Source organism: Bactrocera latifrons, unplaced genomic scaffold (genome assembly GCF_001853355.1).
Source record: "Bactrocera latifrons isolate USDA-ARS-PBARC rearing strain unplaced genomic scaffold, ASM185335v1 scaffold_9, whole genome shotgun sequence".
NCBI classification, from domain to species: Eukaryota; Metazoa; Arthropoda; class Insecta; order Diptera; family Tephritidae; genus Bactrocera; species Bactrocera latifrons.
The window spans coordinates 1,432,620-1,454,638 of NW_017537600.1; the positions used below are offsets into that span (position 1 = coordinate 1,432,620).

The following is a 22,019-nucleotide window of genomic DNA, read 5'->3' on the forward strand; positions in this document are numbered from 1 at the left end:
TTGAAGTGCATATTTCATGGCATGCGGCATACTTTTGTGAGCGAATAACTACAGACGTACTGCCATCAAAATGTATCGATTCAAACAATCATTTGCGGTGAATGAAAATAAACAAAAATGAAATAACAGACCAAACGAAACTACAAGCAACAGTTTTAAATGGGCTGCAATTTTTCAGAGCAAAGCAATTTAGCCGAGTAGAAAATAGCTGATCGAATGGGCGGAGAGTTTTTGATATTGCCATTTTTCAATATTTTATTTTATGTATGTCTTTTTTTCTTTGATGGCTGTTTTTTCTATTTTATAGTTTTTGGTTTTGTTGTTGCGTTTTTTGGTGGTGGATTTTTATGCTTCGAAACATTGTTAGGAAATGCAGTATGGGTTTTAGTTATAACTGTAGCTTTAGCGCTACACTCTACCCCACAGGGTTGCCTTATAATATGCTCAGGAACAGTATCATACATTTTTTAGAGAATTTTTTTTCTGTGGTTTTCTAACCACAATTCAATTCACTTTTTATGCGAACTTCATAGTTTATTTTTTCGCCAACCAAAAAAACGAAAACAACAACAGTTATTAACAACAAATAATATGGCATATAAATATTGGATATATCCGGACCCACCATATAACTAATGCAACGAAGAAAGCACGTGAACAAAACTAAGTCGGAGGGTGAGCGAATGAGTCACTCTAAGTAGGTTGAGTGAGTGAGTGAGCGAGTGAGCGAGTGAATGAGTGAACCTGGGAATACAATGTTGTTACTGAAAGCGCATTCCAAAAAGCTTTGTTTGTGCACAATTTGATTGATTATTTCCAACTGAGCCGTAGCGGCAACGTGTGACTTGTCTGGCACAGGAATTGAAAGGTAAGAGTAAAGGTTTTCACAGCTCTGTGCCATTTTACACGAAACATTGGTTGAGTACAAAATTTTCGTTTTTTTTACACAAGAAAAATCACACAAAATAGAAAAGTGTGTTGGACGTCTGCGGCAATAACAAAAACACTAACAAAAACAACACCAAAAAACATCAAACAATATAGCAGCTTTCGAGAACGAATGAGTTGTGAAGTTGCTAAAGCGCATGAGACCGCAACGCAACAAAGCATGGCTTTGTAGTTGAGAAGTAAACTTTGCGGTTCGTTAGAATCTCGAAGTAAATTATTGTTTTTAGAGCTTTATTTGAGTTCCATATGTGTTGCATATATGTATGTGTATGGCTGGCTTTGTAAGCGTATAAATAAGTGATAGCCAAAGGGATTTTATTGTTTGGCTGTTGTTATGCTGCCGCTGCGGTGGAACATGTCTCGATGGCAGCGCTACCTTTAGCAATGTGTGTAAGTAAAATGTGCAAAAAGTTTTAGTGATCATACACATACACATATGGATGGTAAGCATAGCTACACTCGGTATAAGCCAAAGGCTATTGTAAAGTCAAACAAATATTTGTGCTAACCCTTTGTGTGTATGTATAAATGTGTATATTTACACATAATCTTTAGCACTCTTTTGCGTATACACTTTAGTGTGTGCGTTTAACTAAACACGAGAGTGAAATTTGTTTTAATTATACTCAAATTTGTGTAAATTGCACACAATGCCTAAGTTGCCGCTTGACAGTAAATAAAAGGAGCAACTGAAGTTTGAAAAAAGATGTTAAGTAGAACAGACAACCATTGTGATGAATGGTAGAAGACATAAAGCTTGTTTGAATTGTCATAAAAGTTATTGGGTACAATAGGAATGAAGAATATTAATGCTATTGGGCAAAGTAGGCATGCAGTAGGTATTGAATAATAAAAAAAAATTCTTACATGAATTATAATTTGAAGCAATCAAAAAACGCACAATGTTGCGGTACACATTTATAAGCTCGTATATAAACTAAAAATTATCGAAGAAGTGCAGAAAGTGGTTTAGTTTCGAAAATTCCAAAACGTTCCCGCTCTTAAAAATGCACACAAGCGCTTCAAACACACTTAATAAAGTATCCCAGCAATTAATATAATAAACAGTGTACAATTTGGAACTTCGTTTCATAAATTCCATATCGTTCCACCAAACAAACATAATAAATAAAATAAGAAGTTAAAAAAAAAACACAAATAACAACATCTAAGACAATTTTAGTCAATTACAACTAATGTATTCCAATTAAATTATCACACACTTTTAGACTTAACAATACTGTTAATTTCGTTTTAATACTTCAAGACTAGACTAAACATTTTGTATGGAAACGCTTATTTTGCTATTGATTTAACTGCACTTTTCTACGAGTAAATACTAATCATTTTTATTTTGGGTTATAAACGAAAATTCGTTAAAAGCTTTTACCTCAAGCAGACCATATTAACGCTGGTAAGAGTATCAAAGAATTATTACTATAGAACAATTGTTCTCAAAAATTCTTAAGGTCAGTTTGTCTTGCACATCACTCTGGAATTTCTTCCGATTTGGAAAATAAAATAATTTGTAAATAAAATAATTTAAAAATAAAATGTGATCTAAAATCTAATATCTTTTCTTAGTACACCACATTGAAAATTTCATTTCGTTCCTTACCATTTCTCCCAAATAAAGCATTGAGCTAACATAAAGTGTTCAAAAGAGGTTAGCACACTATACTGTTTCGAAAATTCTATTACGTCACCTTAAACGTTTTTTGCTAGCAATTTACTGAACAAATTAACTGGAACTCCAAAAAAAAACTATACTATTTCGAAAATTACATTCCATTTCTTACCACTTTAAACAAATTAGGCATTGCGCTGACATAAACTCTTAACACACTATACTGTTTCGAAAATTCCATTTCGTTCCATTATATGTTTTTAGCGATTTTTGCACATTGCTAGCAAATTACTGAAAAAGATTGACTGGAAATCCAAAATATTTTCTTAAATAAAATATTGAAACACATTGGATTTAAAAGCTGATCAATGCAAAGTAGCCGTGCTAAATACATATGTATGTATAATTAGTACTCAAAAATTATTTTATAGATTTCTGCATTCACATTTCATTTATTACGTCCATATATGTTAAGCGTAATACCATTTTGACTAAAGTAAAAACATTGTACAGAAAATGTTTTTACGAAACGCTTCAAAAGAAAATAAAATATACCAACAAATGCAACTGCATCATTAACCTAAAACTGAAACGATAATTTAAATATAATAGCTGTAAACAAACACATGTACACTTAAATACAAATGAAAATATTTTACAACTGTATGCTAACGAGTAGCCTACAAATAGGCGCTAATATTTGTTTCAACAGCGATTCATACATAAATCCAATTAGTGCAAACAACATTTTGCGTGCAACCGAAATGCACAAACAAATGTGTTTTATTTTATGCACAAGCCCGACGCATTTAACCAACACATTTGTGCGAATTTGTGTGTACCGCCCAAATGTATGCAAAATAAATACCAACATTCCTGGCTATTTTATTTGCCTTTATTACAGTGTTTAGCACAAGCGCTTCAAATAATGTTAAACAAATCCGTGACATTGTTCTGTGAACTCTTCCGCGGCATACCAAAATGCCACAAAAGTATTGTCTACATACTTTTAGGCGTACATACGCAAATAAAAATAAGAAATTGCTTGCTAGTTACCACATGATTGCATCCCATGCTTTGCAACAGTTACAAATGAAATATGAAATAAGCAATTACATTTTGATTTTTATAAAAGATCGTACAGTTGAGATATTTAACAACCCTAAAGGTAGGCAATTGTTAAGCGAAAGTTCAAATTGAAGTCAATATTATTTTATCATAAGGAAGAAAATCTCTATTAGGTTTGCCAGCTATTCTAATAATGTATTTTTATGAAATGAAAAAATATATATAAATAAATAAAATTATATGTTTCGAAAATTCCATTTTGTTCCTTTACATATAGCTAACAACGCGTGATTCCAAGTTAATATCTAAACATCTTAATAATGGGGCCAAATTTCTTTCAGCGTTTAAGACCACAGAAATTAATTTCCGTTGAGTTATGAACTTACAGCTTAAAACAAATATGCTTAAAGCACATGTTAAAAGCAAAACTACCTCCTAAAACATGTTTGCTGACAAGTGTTTCGAAAATTCCATTTCGTTCCTCAACATACATTTAATAATTTGTGAGTTTAAATAAATTTTAAAAAAACTAAGCAAAATTTCTCCGATTTCGGTTGAATTATGAGCTTACAGTTTAAACTAAAAACTTATTTCCATGTCATTCTTTAGCGCTATTTAACAATTTAATTAATGCAAAATAAATTATAAATATTTGCCTAGAAATGTTTCGAAAATTCCACTTCGTTTCATATAGTGCTTTCACGCTAATTAATGCAAAATAAATTAAATTCTTAATATAGCAATCACCAAAACTACTCCACATTTCCAAATAAAATTAAGCACGAATCTTATCGCCAATTCTCTTTTAATCCATTCATTCGCGATTACACTGAAACCGCTATTTAAAGTAAAACTTTCAATTAAGCACATGCAGTTTTGTTTTCCGTTGAAAGTAGTTGTTTATTTTGCTGCATACTTTGGTAATTTTGCTTGCCTACTTTTCAGCGCTAACGAATATAAATTTTTTCGTAATTTCTGTGCAATTTCAATAAAAATAAAACTGCAAGCAACTAACTATTAATGAAAGTAGTATAACAACAAAATACCCCATCGCATGCAAACTTATTTCACTTCTCTAGCGATTTACGTTTTTTCGGAATTCGTTTTTTCAGTTATGTTGCTGCTTTTTTCGTAAGTATGCTTTACTCGCACTTTTCGCTGTTTTGCTCGACGTTTGTATTCAGTTCGTGTTGTTTGCTATTCATATATACATATTTGTATACATATATATAATATATATATATATATCGACATATTTCTCTTGTATACCAGCCTTGTTTGCATTTTGCATGTGTAAAGTTTAAAGTTTGCCACCTTGGCTGCCATGTGACCTGCTTTTCCTCGCCTTCATCGCTTTCTCTACTTTTACTTCTTTGTCGATTCTTATTTTACCGTGCTCAAAAAAAAGCGTGTGACACGCAATTACTATTTTTGAGTGGAAAACTTAATAAGTGTGTGTATTTAAATTGATATGTAGCGAAAGTTAGAGGCCCCCACCTGAGTGTAGGCAATGCAGATTTAAGGTATTAAAAGTAAACGCGAAACTATTGAAGTTATTTTTGTTTTTTTATTTCGTGTATTAAGATAATTATTTAAAATAAGTGGAGGTAGACATTTTTTACTAATACCATTTTAGGAAACTAAAGCAGTTACATCGTTATATAATATCTAACTCTATTCAAATATCTTGTCTTATCCCTTATTTCGCCTTAATGAACTAATAAATATATTCCATCGTTTTACTTGAACCTTTAGTAGCAGTTTATGATTCGTAATTCTCAAAGTAAAATGTATGTTTGTATCATTTGTGCCTAGAAGTAATATTTAGGCAGTTTAAATTTTCAACAAGTATCATCATAGAGTCTTATAGCATTGCAGCAGTAATAGTCTCTTTGGGATATAAAGTTTATTTGACACATAATAACAGTTATATATAATATTAGCTTTCATGAGCCGCTTTGAAATTGCCATCGTAGGACTCATTAGAAGAACATTAGCACATAATTTATAAATATATACAAAACCATATGCACATTTCAGCAATATGGAAGCATGTGATTATATGCCTCTAAATGGGCGCTTTGGAATAGGCCACGAAGCAAGATTTGAAGAAAAATAAATATATAATATAACAACGTGTAAAGAGCAAGTAATTTTATAACTGCCTGAGGGTTGGCCACAAAATCGGTTAAAATTATTAGGAGAACTAATAAAACAGATTGATTCATACAACTCAATAACCGAACAGTATTTAAAATCATCGAAAACGAAAAATAAATAAATTCATAAATAAAAATTTGCGCTTAAAGGTATGCTTTGCACATAACATACTAAAAAATGCGCCTTAAGGTATACTTTGCACAAGAAAAATTACAAAATTTAAGAATAATATTTTAAAAAAATGTAAGACAGAATCATCTTATGGTATGGCGAGGGTAGGCCACAAAATCAGTTGGAAGTTTCAGAAAATCGGCTTAATTTACTCGGAGAAGCAATAAAAGAGATTGACTTTGCAAATGACTAATCGGACAGGCTTCGAAACCACCGAAAACGAACAAAATCGATAGTAAATTAAAACATGTGCCAAAATTTATGCTTTACACAGAAACAATTTTAAAAAAATACGCCTACAGATATGACATGAGCAAAAAAAAACTACAAAATTAAAGAAGAGCATTTTAACATAATAATAAAATGTTTTTTTGCTATAAAATTTTTAAATCAAACGGAATATGATTATCTGATTATAATCACAGCAATTTGGAGGATTGCGAACATGTTTCTGATAACAAATAGCACTGAGCGCCTAAATATATGCTATTATTTTTGCTGTTTTTGTTTTTGGAGTGCACAAATAATTGCATCAAGAACTTGAGTGACCTAAATGGGCATGTACAGCTATTATTTGACAAATCTGCAGTAATTTTTTAGCTTGAACTTCTCGCATTAAGTGAACTAATGCTTTGAAAAATAACAAATTTCATCACTGACCAAAATAATGTTTAGTTACCATAAACAACGCATAATCATCAACAGCAGCATTATTTGATTGTCATCAAATTTGCAACACAAAATTCTTGCCAAAGCTCATCCGAGCGGTGCTCATATAAATTTAGCATAATTTATCACACTTTGTCTCTCGGCGGCGCAGTGCACCCGCTTTCTCTTTCCGCTACTGCTTCCCTCGCTATGGTACTTGTTTCGGCTGTAGCGTAGACATGCAACTGCCTGGCCTATTTTGCGGCATTAGACATAATAAAATATACCGTACAAATACATATAAAAATATATATATTTGTAAGTCGATGTAAGTGAGCGCAGCACTGCCGAGCCGAAAACGCTCGAGCGAATGCAGGCCAGAGTGGTAGCCTCAATAAATTTAAATAACCAACACTACACAGCTACTAAAATAACCATAAATTAGTGCAAGGCTGGTGTGTTTGTTGTTGCTTTTGTTACATTTTCCCCACATCAGTATACTTTTTACAACAATATTTTAAAAGAAAAATAACTGTTGTTAGAGCGACTCACATCCAGCGTTGTCTGTTAGCAATTTTGTGTTAATTTTATTTTATTACATTTCATTATAAGACGGCTCAAGTGTACTAAATCTAGGAGAGCATACAAAAAAGCAAGCGAAAAATAGCAACAAATTTCACATAGCGGAAAGAAAGTCGGAGATCAAAGGCGCACAGAATGAGTAAAGGGAAAAAGGAAAAGCTACACTTCATTATGCACATGCATATACCCACACATGCACCCCAATTACCTCATCCTGTTTATTCGCTTGCCAGCAGTTTCCCTTGCTACTTGACTTCTTGACATTTAGTGGCGTGTTTTTTTCTGGTTTTTCTCAAACCTATATATGGCTTAGTTGTATGATTCGAATAATAGTAGCAACTATTACATTTACAACAACTATAACATTAACAAATATTTACGCTAAAGAAATATGCTCGAAAATAAATCAGCATATTTCATTTCGTGCACACTTCTGTCTAACATATTTACATGGTAAATAATAGTAACAAGTAAGGATTACTAGTTTTTATGACTATCAAGCAAAGGAAGCTTACACGCCTAAGTATAGGCTAAGAAGTGTGTGATGTTTACGAGCGTAATGGCAATAAAGTTTGTGGCATCAAGATGCCGGGCATGGTTGCTAGATCTATTACAAATGGCATTCCGTGATGTCTTGTGAATTTGGTTAAGGGAAATCAGCTGGCGGAAACGAAATGGAAAAGGAAATTAAGAAAATAGTATGAAAAGTTGGGTAATAAGTATTTATTATGTGGTGATGAAAAATGTGATAATATAAGCACAAGAATTAAAAGGTGTGCTAAAAAGTCTGTTATTCGAATATTTAGTGTTCTTCAAACATCTAATTTCACTATGTGTTTTAGTACCATTGTTTTAGCCACACAAAAAAGCGCGATAAAGCAATAAAAATATTGTTTCGAAAATCCCAAATCGTTCCTCGGATTGATTTCAGCCAATATGAAGCAGGTAATAAAATTTAAAAAGAAAATATTCAAAAAAACGCATTTTTTCCCTGTTTTGAGAAGCTATAAAAACACTGTTTCGAAAATTCCAAATCGTTTCACGCAATTAATTAGACTTATTGGGCACTCGCAATCAAGTTTTAAAGGAATACATTAAAAAAACATTTTTATTCCTTCAGGTACGCTATAACTGCGAAGCGCTGTCTATCATATAATCATAACAAAACTCAACGGAATTTCATTCTTGCTGTCAATTGTACTTTCTTTTGATTTTTACAACATTTTAATGCTTGACACATTTATATTTTAAAAAAATCTACATCGTTCCTCGTACTTAATTAGACAAGTAAGAAGAAAGTAAAAGTTTTAAAGGAAAATATTGAAAGAAATATATTAAATGCTGTTTTCGTTATAGACAATCATAGCACAAATTCATTTGATTTCCTCACTTCTGGTAAAATGCTATTTATACATACTGTAATAAATTGTTTTTTCTATAATAAATACATTTTTCTCGTTCCGTGCTTTACAACTTCAATTTTACATAAAGTTTAACCTATTTGTAGTAACCTTCCTAAGAAATTTTACGAAAATAAGCAATTTCCATATTTCTACTGTGGAAACCAGATTTCGTTCCAATTTTATTAAACTTTATTTTTTTTTACTAAACTTTATTTTTTGACAAAGTAAACTTATAAATTCAACTAAAACTTCAAAAAGTGTTTCAAATATTTCATTTCGTTCCCATACCTTTTTTCGATAACGCTGACTGAAAAAACGTTAAATTAAGACTATTAGCAGTATATAACAAAGTGTTTCGAATATTCCAGGTCGTTTCTGTGGCAACAATCTATGCAAATATTTTATATTTAGCAAATCGTTATGTTTTTCAAAAATTTCTGTGGCGGCAATATTTGGCAAATGATCATGCGTTTCAAATATTCCAAATCGTTTCTTTGCATACAATCTATACAAAAACTTTGTATTTAGCAAATTACAATTTTTTAAAGCAATATCACGATTTATAATTACAGTTTAACATACATTTAGGGTATGCATATATACATATTTGTCTTGTTCTCATTTATTCAAGCCTAACCAATTTGCCGCTGGCACTGAAAAACCGCATTTCGCAAACTATTTTGAGTCCCGGCAATATTTTGCTTAAAAAAGCTTACGTTTACTTAACGGTAAATTCAATTTAAAATCATTGCCCGCCATCAGGTGCACAAAGCTCATTCAAAGAACTAACTTTTGCTTGCATAAGCTCATTTAAGGTGCCGTTCCGCTTGAACTCGCAATATTGCAGTTAGATAAAAGTGGCACTAAACATATACGCACATATGCAAGTGAGTAGAAGTTAGGAATAAATTGCAAACTGCGCTACTACTTTAATTGTAAATTTTGTTGCCGCGCCGCATTCACCCACACTTAGCTGGAGTAGGGCGGTCATGTGTGTGGCCCTACTCCAGCTGCAACTCATAAGCTCTAAAGGTAGTTAAGTAGAAACGTGTGCCGTCGTCTCGTATGCGCTGTCTAGGCCATTGACTGCGCAGCTGCTGCGGTTGTTGTTGTTGCTGGTTGGTAAGATGGTATTGGTGATGCCATAGGCTTAAATAAAACTTTTTCTATATGTTAATTATGGCTTTGGAAAATTTACTTTTTATGCGCATAAATTCAGCTCAGTGTATGCCACCGACGTGCATGTGTGTGTGAGCATCATGCTTTGTCGTGCCACATCGCTAAATACACATGTTTTTGGGCGCAAGAAAAGTTTCCGCACGAAATTCGAATTTTCGTAAGTTCTTTCGTTAATAATCCTCAAGCTGATCTTATGCGGCGATATGCGCCCTGTTGTAGGCAATGCATAGTTTTAGCACACGCTGTTATTAATCGTCTGGTAGAAGTTTACTCACAATTAAATTTACGCAAGTAACGTAGCAGCTAGAGGCAATATTCCTATATGATTGGTAGGCATTAAAGTTGGTAGATAGTAATTAATTAGAAGATTCTTGTCAAATTTGCTAAAGATAAGTGGAGTGGATATGGAGTGCTGTGTAAAGGTTTTAAATTTGTGAGGAAACTTCGTCTCGGTTAATTCTAATATGTAAATGCTGTTGGCAATGCCATTAGTTTACTATGAGTTAGCTGTAACAATCATGTAATATGTGCTGTAATTTGAAAGTTAGTTGATTTAAGTACGCGAAATGAGGTCTGAAACTACATAAAATAGTCGAAATCGCATTAGAAACTAAACATTAAGCTGAAATCGTTATTTTCAAGGAATGGTTGCAGTAGCGACAAAATGGAATTTTCGAAACACCCTTTTCATCTTGCTTCTAAAATAAATTACTGACTATTATTAACTTCTAACCCACTAAATGACTAAATGAAAGTCGAGGAACAATTTGGAATTTGCGAAACATATAGTTTATCACTTTTTACTGACATAGCAACTTTGTGGCCGCATAATGAAAGAATATAAGTCAAGGAACAATTTGGAATTTGCGAAACACATACTTTGCTAGTTTTCACTAATTTTGTAGCAAGTTTGCATCTTTTAATTTGAGCAATTGAAGTCAACGGAAAATTCCAAATTTGTGAAAAATATACATAATATGTTACCTTTTAATATGCATAGTAAGCCAGAAATAATTAACTATTCAAAATATAAAATAAAATTCCGAAGGAAAATATGATAAAAAGACATATTTTTTTATGTAATTTTTTTCATAGTTCAGCAAGAATGAGTTTCATATAACGAAATGGCACATACGAAATGCTAACTATTTTTTGGGGTTACGTACGTACGTACATATGTACCACAAGGTCAGAATTGAAGACCTTCCAAGTTTTTTCTCGACATCTGTAATTCGAAGAAATTATAAAAAATGACGAGTTTCCCAGTAGGCAAAACAGAAAAGACGTCAGTTAGCCTTTATATGCTACTAAAATGTTTTACATTTATGTTTAAGAATACGTCTTATGCTAAAACGTGAGTATAATGTCTGAGACATTCCTGAAACTTCTGAAAATGAAAAAAAATAATCGCGGCACAAAGATCTATCTTTGAAATAAAACGGAATTTAGGGAACACTTCATATTGTATATAAAGGTAGAAACAAAGTAATATAACCACAAAAATTAGTTTTCGGAACAAAATGCAATTTTCGAAACACCTCAGATTGCATATAAAAGTTTAAACAAGGGGATATAAAATTAAATAAGGACATTAAAAAGCTTTGGGTCTGCACTGGAACGACTTGGAATTTTCGAAACATTACGATATACTGAATGCTAAATGTCGAAATATTATAATCTGCAAAGACAATGGCTAAAGAACTTAGCGCGAAACAAAAATGTTCTATAATCCGCGAAAACAGCGGCTAAAGCCCTTAGAGCGAAACAAAATTATACTCGTACACATAGCGATTAAGTTGCTTTTAAATAAGTTTAGCTCAAAACCTTCTTTATATAAATTCTGGGTATTTTCGTAACAATTAAAGGAAATCTCGCCGTAAATCACAGTGATTTGACATGTCTACTGACAGTTTAAGCAACACATTTCAACAAGCTGAGAAATTCCAAATCTCGCAAATAAATAGCGACAGTCTAGCAAACCAAGCAGTCAGTGGATAACTATGCTACACATACCTGAAGGCTGCTTACTTTCAATTTATTTCGCAGCAACAAACAACGTGAGCAGGCACAGATTACAATAACAAAAGCAGTTGTACAGTTTTACAGCAAGAAATAGAATAAAATAAAGAAAAGCTGTTTGCGTCTGTTACAACAAACAACTTTTAAGCGAAATGCTCCTGCTTTCAAGTTAACTAAGCTGGGCTAAGCAGACGTTTTACCACGGTAAATACATATATATGTATATACATATGTTCCTTACATATAGCGTAGTATAAGTGTGGGAGTGTGTGTGCTCACACGCACACATATTGCATACATTTCGGTGCTTAGCTTTTTATTTGCCTAGTGCGTTGAATATATGTGAACAATTATCACGGGAATTCGTAGCAGCAGCCTTTCATCATCGTCTACCCCCAAAAGTATGCATATGAAAGCTGCCTTCACAGCTTGTTTTACACTTTACGAGATTTTCCATTAAATTTCATTTTTCGGCAACAATGAAACAAAAACAAAATACCATATCCCAAACGGCTTAAGTGCGAAGCCGGCAAGCAGATGACGGCGGCAGCGTAGAAAACTACAAGATCCCAGCACAACAAAGAAACGATTTTGTCGGGATTTTATACACCCACATAATTGTTATAGCCAGTTTTTGTTGCTCTTACGAGAGAGAGAGAGAGAGAGAGTGTGTGTATGTGTGTGTGTATGTGAGTCTTTTACAATGTCTCACTTCATCAGGCATTCCGGGCTTTATGCGCTACTTTCCGCTGGCGCGATTGTTGTCTTAACCCACAGCAGCTGTTTTGAGTAAGCCTCGGGGGCACATCATAATATAAAGTGCTGAAATTCCTGCGCCTTTACATACTTGCAGGCAGTGGAGTCGCACAACAAAGACGAGAAAAACTGTATAAAGCGCTTACTCAACAGAAAAGTTGCATAAGTAGTGACTTTATTTTACTAGCGGAATGCTAGGCAATATAGGCGCGCGCTTATAGATTTGCGTATACCAAAAAATGTAGCATAACTTTAGGCTAAACCGCGCGCACAAGCTACTTTTCACAGGCACACACACCTATGCACATATTTACTGCAAAAGGTTGCCATTTACTACAGATAGCAGTTACTTTGTGCTCTTACTATTATTGTTGTTGTTTTTGTTGCGGTTACACGCTCTTGTTTTCCGCTTAATAAAAGTCGAAAAATATGAAGTGTAAAAAGTGGCGAAGCATATATGCATATATATGCATATATATATATGTATATGCTGGTGTACCCACACAAAAATAGGCGAAGAAGCAGCAAATGCGCCCAAAAGTATGCTAAATAGCTGTGAAACTGCGAAATAGCTGCGCAACTTGTTGTGTTGGCTTGGCTTGCTCGTTTGCTCGATTTTTGTTTCCATGTTTCACTCTACTTTCGCGTTGTTGCACTATTTGAACTTTTGCTCGGCAAAATATGTTACTGTCTTGTATTTTTCGTTTTTCGAGCGCTGCGTTTACACATTATTGTCCTGATTTTTCAGTTGCGCGTTTTTATATGGTACACGGGCATATATTTTTTGTGGTAGTGTGGCGAGTGCGAAAGTGGTGTAAAGGATGTGGCTATGCAGTCTTCTTGGTGTATTTTGGTAACCTTAATTCTACGCATAATTTTCTTTGCCGAATTTTGTTTATTATGTACTTTTATATGTGGCAAATTTTTGCGCTTTAATTAAAGGGGCTTTAGTGGTTGGCTTTGCCAGTATGAGTAAATTAATAACGAGGACCAGAAAAGAAAGTCATATTCCGACAAAATTTTTATTCTCGGCTAGGAGCTAAAGCAAAAACTTAACATATATTTTTTCGCAACTTTTGCCAGAGACTATTTTTATCCTTTCTTGTGCTCCATTTAGCACAAAATGGATTTAAATTTTATCCAAAAATCTATAAGTTGGTATCAGCTTAATAGTCCAGTTTAATAATACCAACATTATTGCTGAATTATTTATGAACATGAATTCATGGAGTGTATACAAAAATTCCAACGAAACTGAAAAAAAAAAAATTTTACCGCTCTTGGTCAAAAATATAAGCAGCGTAAATTTTCTCGCTATATGTATATCAGAGATCATCAAAAAGGAAGAAAAATTAAACCAGGGAAACGTTTCAACAGTTGCAAGAAAAAACTTTTGAGCTTAATAGAAACTCATTCTCAGAACAATAGTTCAAGAACTAATATGAAAGTACTAAGTAAATGTTGTTTGGACCAAATTGCAATCACAACTAACGGGAAATTTAACTTTTTAGCAAATATAAGTTTCAATAAAAATAAATATATTATTTTGCCAATAGATGGGTTTAGTACTCTGTCACTCGCTTTGTATGAGGGCTGGATGATATTAGGTTGTACGGCGTTAGAAAGATATGGTTTTAAATTAAAATTATTAATGTGTTATATTATTAATCTGCAGGTTTTAGATATTTGTGTCATAGCTTGACTTAGTACTGTTTAAACATTTATATTATTAATCTGCAGGTTTTAGATATTTGTGTCATAGCTTGACTTCGTACTGTTTAAACAAGCGTTAAATATCGATAACATCAGAGGGAAAGGACGCCATATTTTATTGCTTCTGCCAGCCATAAAACAGTGATACTTATACTACAATTCTTTTCATAATCATAAATATTTTAATATGACTACATATTGTGAATATTGGAAAAAGTTTCTTTTAAAAATCTTTCAAGAGTTTTATTGATAAACATAATTACGATTAAATTGATTTCAAATAAAAATCGATTACATGGCTTAGGATGTTGAAAATACGCTACTTTTCGAAGCCTCCAAATCACAACGGAATTTCAAGAAGGTTTGAAACGAATTAGTCTACGATGCTTAGCAATAGAGAAAAGTTACAAAAAATCTAGAGCGTTCTGAATAATATCAGCTCTTATTCGGAAAATTAACTTATGTCCAATATGAAAGTTTTAACACATTACATTGGTTGGAAATCTCAAGGGTATGCTTTTGGTACTTCGCTGCAAAACAACATGCCATCAAAGCTGATCAGCACTGGTTTAATTAAACTTAGGTTAGATTAGGTTAGGTTAATCTGATAAGCCAATAAGCCTTACATATACCAGTTTGGACCTTTTCGATACCAGATGGAGTTCAATTGCTAAGTCCAAGATGAATAGTCATCGTTTAAGATGCGCTTGACCCGACTTTTAACAGACTTTGCTACCTCATTGTCGATACCTGCTCCAATGTATCAGACCGAGGGGATCCCAGATGCTTACAGCTGTTTCAGGTTTAAACGATTTATCTATCGAACTTTAATGTGAAGAGAAAATCAGAAGCGAGTTTTTCATTAAATATTTTGTTTCGAATGGAATCCCGAGTTTTTCATAAAGTTTTATGTTTTCAATGTAATCCCAGCCGCGAAATGATTCAAAATGTTATAGCAGTGTTTTAGGGAGTCTACTTTATTAGAAGCAATGGTATTTAAGTGACACCAGGCATCCAGTGAAATTCGTGAAGCCAGCGAAAGCTTGTCTCATGCGAGTCGACCATCAATCCCTTTTAATGACGATAACAATGAAAGGTTAAAGCAACCATGCTTCAAAATAGTTGTGTTGACATCAGAGAGATAGTAGAGGCACTCAACAGCTCATATAGATCAACACAGCAGATTTTGGTTATTGTTTACGGTATGTAGTGTGGTAATGCAAGACGCGCACTAAAAGAACTGAAACTTCTTCAAGAAGGCGTCTAGTAGAGGTCCCTAAAGATATGCTTAACAATATACCTGCAGCTTCGAACAATACAGTAATCAAACGCATTACTAATGATGGTGAGATATGTGTTTGTGGAATATGTTGTCGAAACTGTCCAACAAGCGATTATCGCTCCAAAAATGAGTGGAAACCGAAAAATGCACTGAAAGCGCCTTACCGCAGCCGTGATATGTAAGAAGTGTATGGAAAGTTTAATGAGTCTGTTTCTAAAGGTGGTAGTAAAGAGTTGTATTGAAAATATCTTATAAATTGAGCAGGTGGTTCGAACGTACTCTTCTGTATATATGGTAAATGATTTTACACCAAGATCGACATTAGCTACTCTTCGTTTAGGCCACAGACATTTTTTTTTTTTTTTGTACTATTCCTATAAAATAACGGTTGATCCCAGTAGACGTACTTTTTTCATTATCCGTGAGTCGACAAAGGTTTGGTATAGATTGTGGGCCGGTGGAAACTTTGATTTTCAAAATTTTTCAAAAACGAACCAGTGAGAACTTAACCATCAATGGCGACAACATAACCGACTAGTTGATGCCTGAAACGGTGACACTTCTCACACACCACACAAATTGATTTATTGAGAGAACACATCGGTAAACAGATAATTTCACGTTTTGTGCCGGTCGTTTGGTCACCAAGTTCGTGTGTGATCTCACTGTTAGACCTTTTCCTGTGGAAACCTGGACATCTTTATATATGAAAATCACGTGTCACGTTGTTTGTTCGCGATGGACTCCTAAACAACTGAAACGATTTTAGTAAAATTTAGTACACTGTATCCAGATCGAGCCAACTTAGAAGATAGGATGTTGAAAAACATTCATAAGTAAAAAATTCAGTGAAAGCTTTATTAAGCGCACAACTGTATTAACTGGACAGAAAGACTGGTAATCAGATTTTGAGAAAGCAATTCGTTATTTTTTCTAATATAACTTATTTGTATATTCAATATTATATTCATATTCAAAATTAAATCTCAATTACAATCCTTTGGATTCCTACACCGACAAAAACGGGTATGACATGAATAATAGTATAAAATGTATACCATAGCAACGCGTGGCCGGATCCACTAGTGTAATATAGAAATCTAAAGTCTATGCGGACAACCCCTATGCGATTCAGGCCATGGAGTGAAACATCATGCGTGTCATTCGCAGTCAAAATGCCCGAATGAGTCATTGCAAATTAGACTTACCGAATATGATTTGAAACGTAGCCGCGGCCAACATTTAAAAGGGATAATCTTCAGAACATAAATGCCAACGAAAATTCTTTCGTATGATAGTAAACATTTTTCGGTAAATTTAAAGTTAGTGTGTTTCTTCTTTAAGGGAGTAGGGAACCTCGAATAGATCTATAGATATAGATTAGCACTATAGAAATATTAAAAAAAATATATATATGTTTATGTTCAAAAGTTCCTTGAAAAAAAAAAGTATAATTTACTGTATAAATACATCTTTCTGTTTTATAATTTGTAATTTAAACAGCACACCTCGCAGTTTTATGTAAATAATATACGCATATAACCGCTATATCACTTAAATAACGCCAAATAAACACATAAGAATATGCATAATAGTTATTTCGGTCTTAACTTACATTACTACCTTACAATGCCTCAGTGAAATTCAATTAAAATCACTTGTTCATGCAAATAATAATGCAATTACTGCGTAAAGAAATTGCAAAAACTCCACATACACACATATATATAAAAATATATTACAGTATGTGCGTACGTGTGTCGCTTACACACCTATAGCATATAAAATTAATTTGTGAAATATTGAAAGTTGTTTGTACTCACGGACTGCATCAACGCCAATTGTTGTTGTTGGATTCCAGGTTAACAATACCAACAGCAATAGTGTGGCTATGCTGGACGTGGCTGAAATCGCGCTGTTAAGCTTGCGCACAGTGCACGCTATGGCGGCGGCTATGACTGTATGTGTGGGTGGCTTATTGTTGGGTGTGTTTGTTGTTGGTGTTTGTGTGACTGCAACATAATTGTTGGCTGCTGGCAGTGCTGCCATTTGCAGCCCCATATTATTGGTTTTTAAGTTGAGCTGTGTTCTGAAGCGATAGCAGCAGCAACAACAACAACAATAAAGGTGTGGAAGTTTTGAGTTGCAAGTGATTGCTTTACTTGTGATTTTCTTTTTGTTTCTTGTTTTTCTTTGCGAAATAAATTTGCTTACGTTGCAATTTTCTTTAAAGCTTTCGTAGTAACCGCTGCAACTAGACTTACTCGTTGGCTAGTCGATCTGCGGGCGGCATTTATATGTATTTAAATAATATGTATTTTAAAAGTGTTGTTGTTGTTATTTTTTTTTTATATTTTTTTTTTTATATTTTTCTTCTTATTTTTTTGTCTTCATATACTTTCTGTTCCTTCAAATTATGCTGAAAGCTTTTTTTAAGTTTTCAATGCGCTTTTGCAATGCTTAGTAGCTTTCGTGCTTTTTCACATTTCTCGCTGATATTGCACTAACTCAATTATCTTTTCTAGCTGAACTGAGCTGAAAGTTTTATCTGCATTATAAGAGCTTTTTTAGTTTCAAGCTTTGTATCAAACAGCTGATCTTAAAGCTTTTATCTGCTTTATATGAGCTTTACGTTGTCAAGCTTTTTAGGCGCTTTTTGCTGCTGAAGATTATTTTGCTTCCTTCTTTGTTTTATTTCACTTTATATCTTTTAATGCGTTTCTTAACGCCTATCTTGTCATAACTTTTATCTTATTTCGTGATATTTTACAGTTTTATTGCATGCTCGTAGCTTTAGCTTTGCTTACGAGCTTTTTTCTGTAACCTCAAGCTTGCATTTAATTTAAGTTTGCAATTTTTTTCAGCTTTCTTTCTGCTGTTTACTCATATTTAGCACCACATTACTCTTATTCATATGTTTGATGCTTTCTACGGAGCTTTCTTTTTAGCTTTTATCTTATCTTTTATCATCTACTGTTCAATTCGTACTTAAACGTAGCGGCACTTGTCAATTTCGCCTGTCTCTTTAATTTAGCAAAATTCCAATTCTGCTCTATAATTCTGCTTTCCAGCTATCTTTCTTCTTGTCAATTGCTTATATCGCTCTCTTGCTCTCGCTTGCTGTCGTGTGCTCTGTCTCGTTTGTGGACGTTCGCTAGTGCTTTGGTCTCGTTTCACTTGTCACGTATAGCTGGCATGCGGACTACAGTGACACATCAATAATTTGACAGTTGACATTTGCCAGCGTTTGACAGTTGTATTTACCGTTACAACGTTAACAAACGTTCACAGCAACACATATGTATTGCAAATATAAAAGTTAACAAATATACAGTTAACGAGCGCCATTGTTGTTTTGTGACATCGGCGTCACAGAGTGCAAGTCAGCGCAGGGGCCAAATACGAAAATAATAAATGAGAGTTAAAGTGCAGACAGACAAGTGCAATGACATTTTCCGGCAAAGAGTGACAGTACAAAAAAAAAATGTGGTCGCAAGCGCAGACGTGGTTTTTTATTTAATTTAATTTTTTTTTTTTTGTTGTTATATTTTTTGTTTTTTTTTTTTTCAATTTGTGTTTATGCCGTTTGCCGTTGGTACGAATATTTTTTGCAGTATATATTTTGTTTATGTTTTTTTTCGTGCATTTGACAGTTCAATTCGTTGCGTATTTTTGTGATTTAATTTTTTTTAGTTAAGATTTTTAAATGCATTTTGTACCAGCAGAATTAGTTGTATTCATTTTAATATAAATTTTCTTTAATTAGCGTTTCATTATTTTCGTTTACATATATATGTTTTGTTTTTGTTGTTTTTGGTTTACCATTTCAGTCATTCGTGGATGGCATGACATGCCGCGTGAGCCGAAAATCATCAGAGATAACGAGATGTGTCAGTAGATGCGATGTCATCATCATCATTATTGGCATGCAGTGCATTGAATGATATGTCAAAATTGTTTCAAGAAATAACGGTAGTTTTGGTGGTGGCGATGGTGGATGCAAATGTATTGTTGTTGGTAGTTGTCAATTTCATGCGGCAATGGTATTTTGATGTGGTCACGCGCATAGCAACACACATGCATTAGCAACAACAATGACAACAATCATAATGGACATTTGCCGCGTGGCGGGGTTTTTATGGTGACGCGTCCAACAGCAGCGGAAGCGCATTGTGCAATTTGACATTTTAATTAGTGGCCACAAATAAATTCAGAGACGCAGTTTCATGGCATATCGCAAGGTTGTTGTGGTTGTTGAATTTTCATGATATCAATTTGTTTTTGTACCATTTTCGTATTACAATTTTTGTTGTTGTTGCAGTTTACGCCATTACGTTGCATCGACACAAACATACACACACATAGTTGTAAAAATGTACGTCGTTGCAGTTGTTGTCAACGCCGTTGTTGTTTGTGTGGACGAAAAAAAATTGGAGGGAAATTTGTTGTTAGCTAAAGATACTTTTACCTGTTTGGAATACTTTGTTTCGTGATTGTAATGCTTTTCTTGTAAATTATATAATATTCTTTGAACAAAATCTATAAGGTTTGCTCAGTGTTTCCCTAACGCTTAAACGTAGAAGCCGTAGTTTAACCAAGTGATTGCTTTTTGTTGACTCATTTTTATATTATTTTGTTGTTATTTTAAAAATATTTTTTATTAATTTATAAATATTTATATAATTTATTTAAAATTATTATTGAAATTGCTGAAAGGAGAAACAAAACAGTTTATGTTAGTTAAAGAACTACTCGCATAGCGGCAATATTTGGCCTCGTATGGAAAATATTTTGAAAAAAATCGAGTAAAAATTTGGTTTGGATTCATCTAGATAAAATTCATATCACTAAGTCTAACGCACATTTAAGTACTAAAATGTCAATTTTTACAAAAATTTTAGTACTAAAAAATGTATAACTAAAATTTTAGAACTATTTTTTTTAAATATTTTTGAAACTAGAACTGAAATTTTAGTACAAAATATTAATTTCCACTAAATTTTGGTACTATAATTTTAGTAATACATTTTAGTACTAAAATATAACTTCTTACTAAATTTTAATACTAAAAATATATAACTTAAATTTTAGTACTAATTTCTTTTAAATGGTTTTTTTGCAAGAACTCATATCTGTATATCTGTAAATTATTTTGCATTTTAATAACTTGTATAAAAAATTGAGTAATAAAACTTTAGTACTAAAATGTTAATTTTTACTTATTTTAGTACTATAATTTTAGTAATACATTTTAATACCAAAATATCACTTTTTACCTAATTGTAGTATTTATTTTAGTTACTATATTTTTAGTTTAGTACTATATTTTTTAAAAAGATTTTTGCACTAAAACTCATATCTGTATATTTGTAAGTTTATGTATATCACTTAGTCTTACGCATTTTACCAATTTGTGCTGAAAAATTTAGATCTAAGCGTATTCTCTCATATACATATGAACTAGGATAATTTTAATATTTTAGTATCAAAACTTTATTTCTAATTTTAAATTATTAATTTAATAAATTTTAGTACTAAAACTTTAGTTTTAAATTCAATTTTTTTTTTTTTTTTTTTTTTTTTTTTTTTTTTTTTTTTTTTTTTTTTTTTTTTTTTTTTTTTTTTTTTTTTTTTTGGAAATATTGTTGTTAATCCAAACCATATAAATTTGTGCTAAAACTTTCCTTCTAAGCTCCATATACTAGAGACAATTTGAAGCAAGTAATGTAAATAATTTTAACGCTGGAAAAATTTAGTACTCAATAAGTACCAAAAAAAATTAGTCACTTTTTTTGGTTGACATGTTTTTTACTAAAATTGTAATTTTTTTAGTTAATATTTTTTGTCATACAAGTCATACAAGTCATATAAGTCATATTTGTATTCCTCCATAAAAGTTTGTATCACAAAGGTCAATCCCGTTCACGTCGCTGTACTAAAAGATTTAGGCCCAAAATTATTCTACAGTGTAACAGAGACTATTCAAATCAAATCGAATTCTTAGTACTAAAAACACAAAAACTTTTCTTAGTACTACTAAATTCAATCATATACTAAAATACTAATGATTATTTTGGCTATGATTACAGATGTTACTGGCAGTTATACCAACCTAGAAAAAAGCAAAACAAAACATTTTGATGCATGGCTTTTCGCGATTTTAAAATACAAAGATTTACTATTTTTTGTTCACTGTACTAGTTATTATGTCAAATTATTTTTTCATATTTAATTTTATATTTTCTAATATATCTCGTGTCATCAACACTTAGCAAGCGAAAAACGCAAAGTTAAGCATTCATAGACCTATACCGATATTAGTTTTCGTGCTTAATAGTTCTTACTCTCCAATCATTTACACAAACCAACTTCACGATATTTTTGCCTAACTGAAAGTATCCACAAAATTCAAAACCAACACTCTACGAGTTCATGCCCGTATCGCCCATTAAACGCTAACAAC

General features: G+C 32.6%; 1 protein-coding gene and 1 long non-coding RNA gene across 8 annotated transcripts in view; both read right to left on the minus strand.

The window, feature by feature from the left end:
• The window catches only part of LOC108977466 (tyrosine-protein phosphatase Lar), a 486,678-nt gene extending 468,809 nt beyond the window's left edge, over positions 1-17,869 (minus strand). For all 7 annotated transcript variants that reach the window (XM_018947162.1, XM_018947157.1, XM_018947161.1 and 4 more), the window contains exon 1: positions 17,380-17,869. In XM_018947162.1, coding sequence (XP_018802707.1) covers positions 17,380-17,617 — 238 coding nt within the window. In that variant the 5' untranslated portion in view covers positions 17,618-17,869. The remainder of the gene's footprint in view (positions 1-17,379) is intronic.
• A 266-nt stretch (positions 17,870-18,135) lies between these two features.
• LOC108977468 overlaps positions 18,136-22,019 on the minus strand; it is a 316,378-nt gene continuing 312,494 nt past the window's right edge. The window contains exon 5 of the long non-coding RNA XR_001994038.1: positions 18,136-18,758. This is a non-coding gene — a long non-coding RNA (uncharacterized LOC108977468). The remainder of the gene's footprint in view (positions 18,759-22,019) is intronic.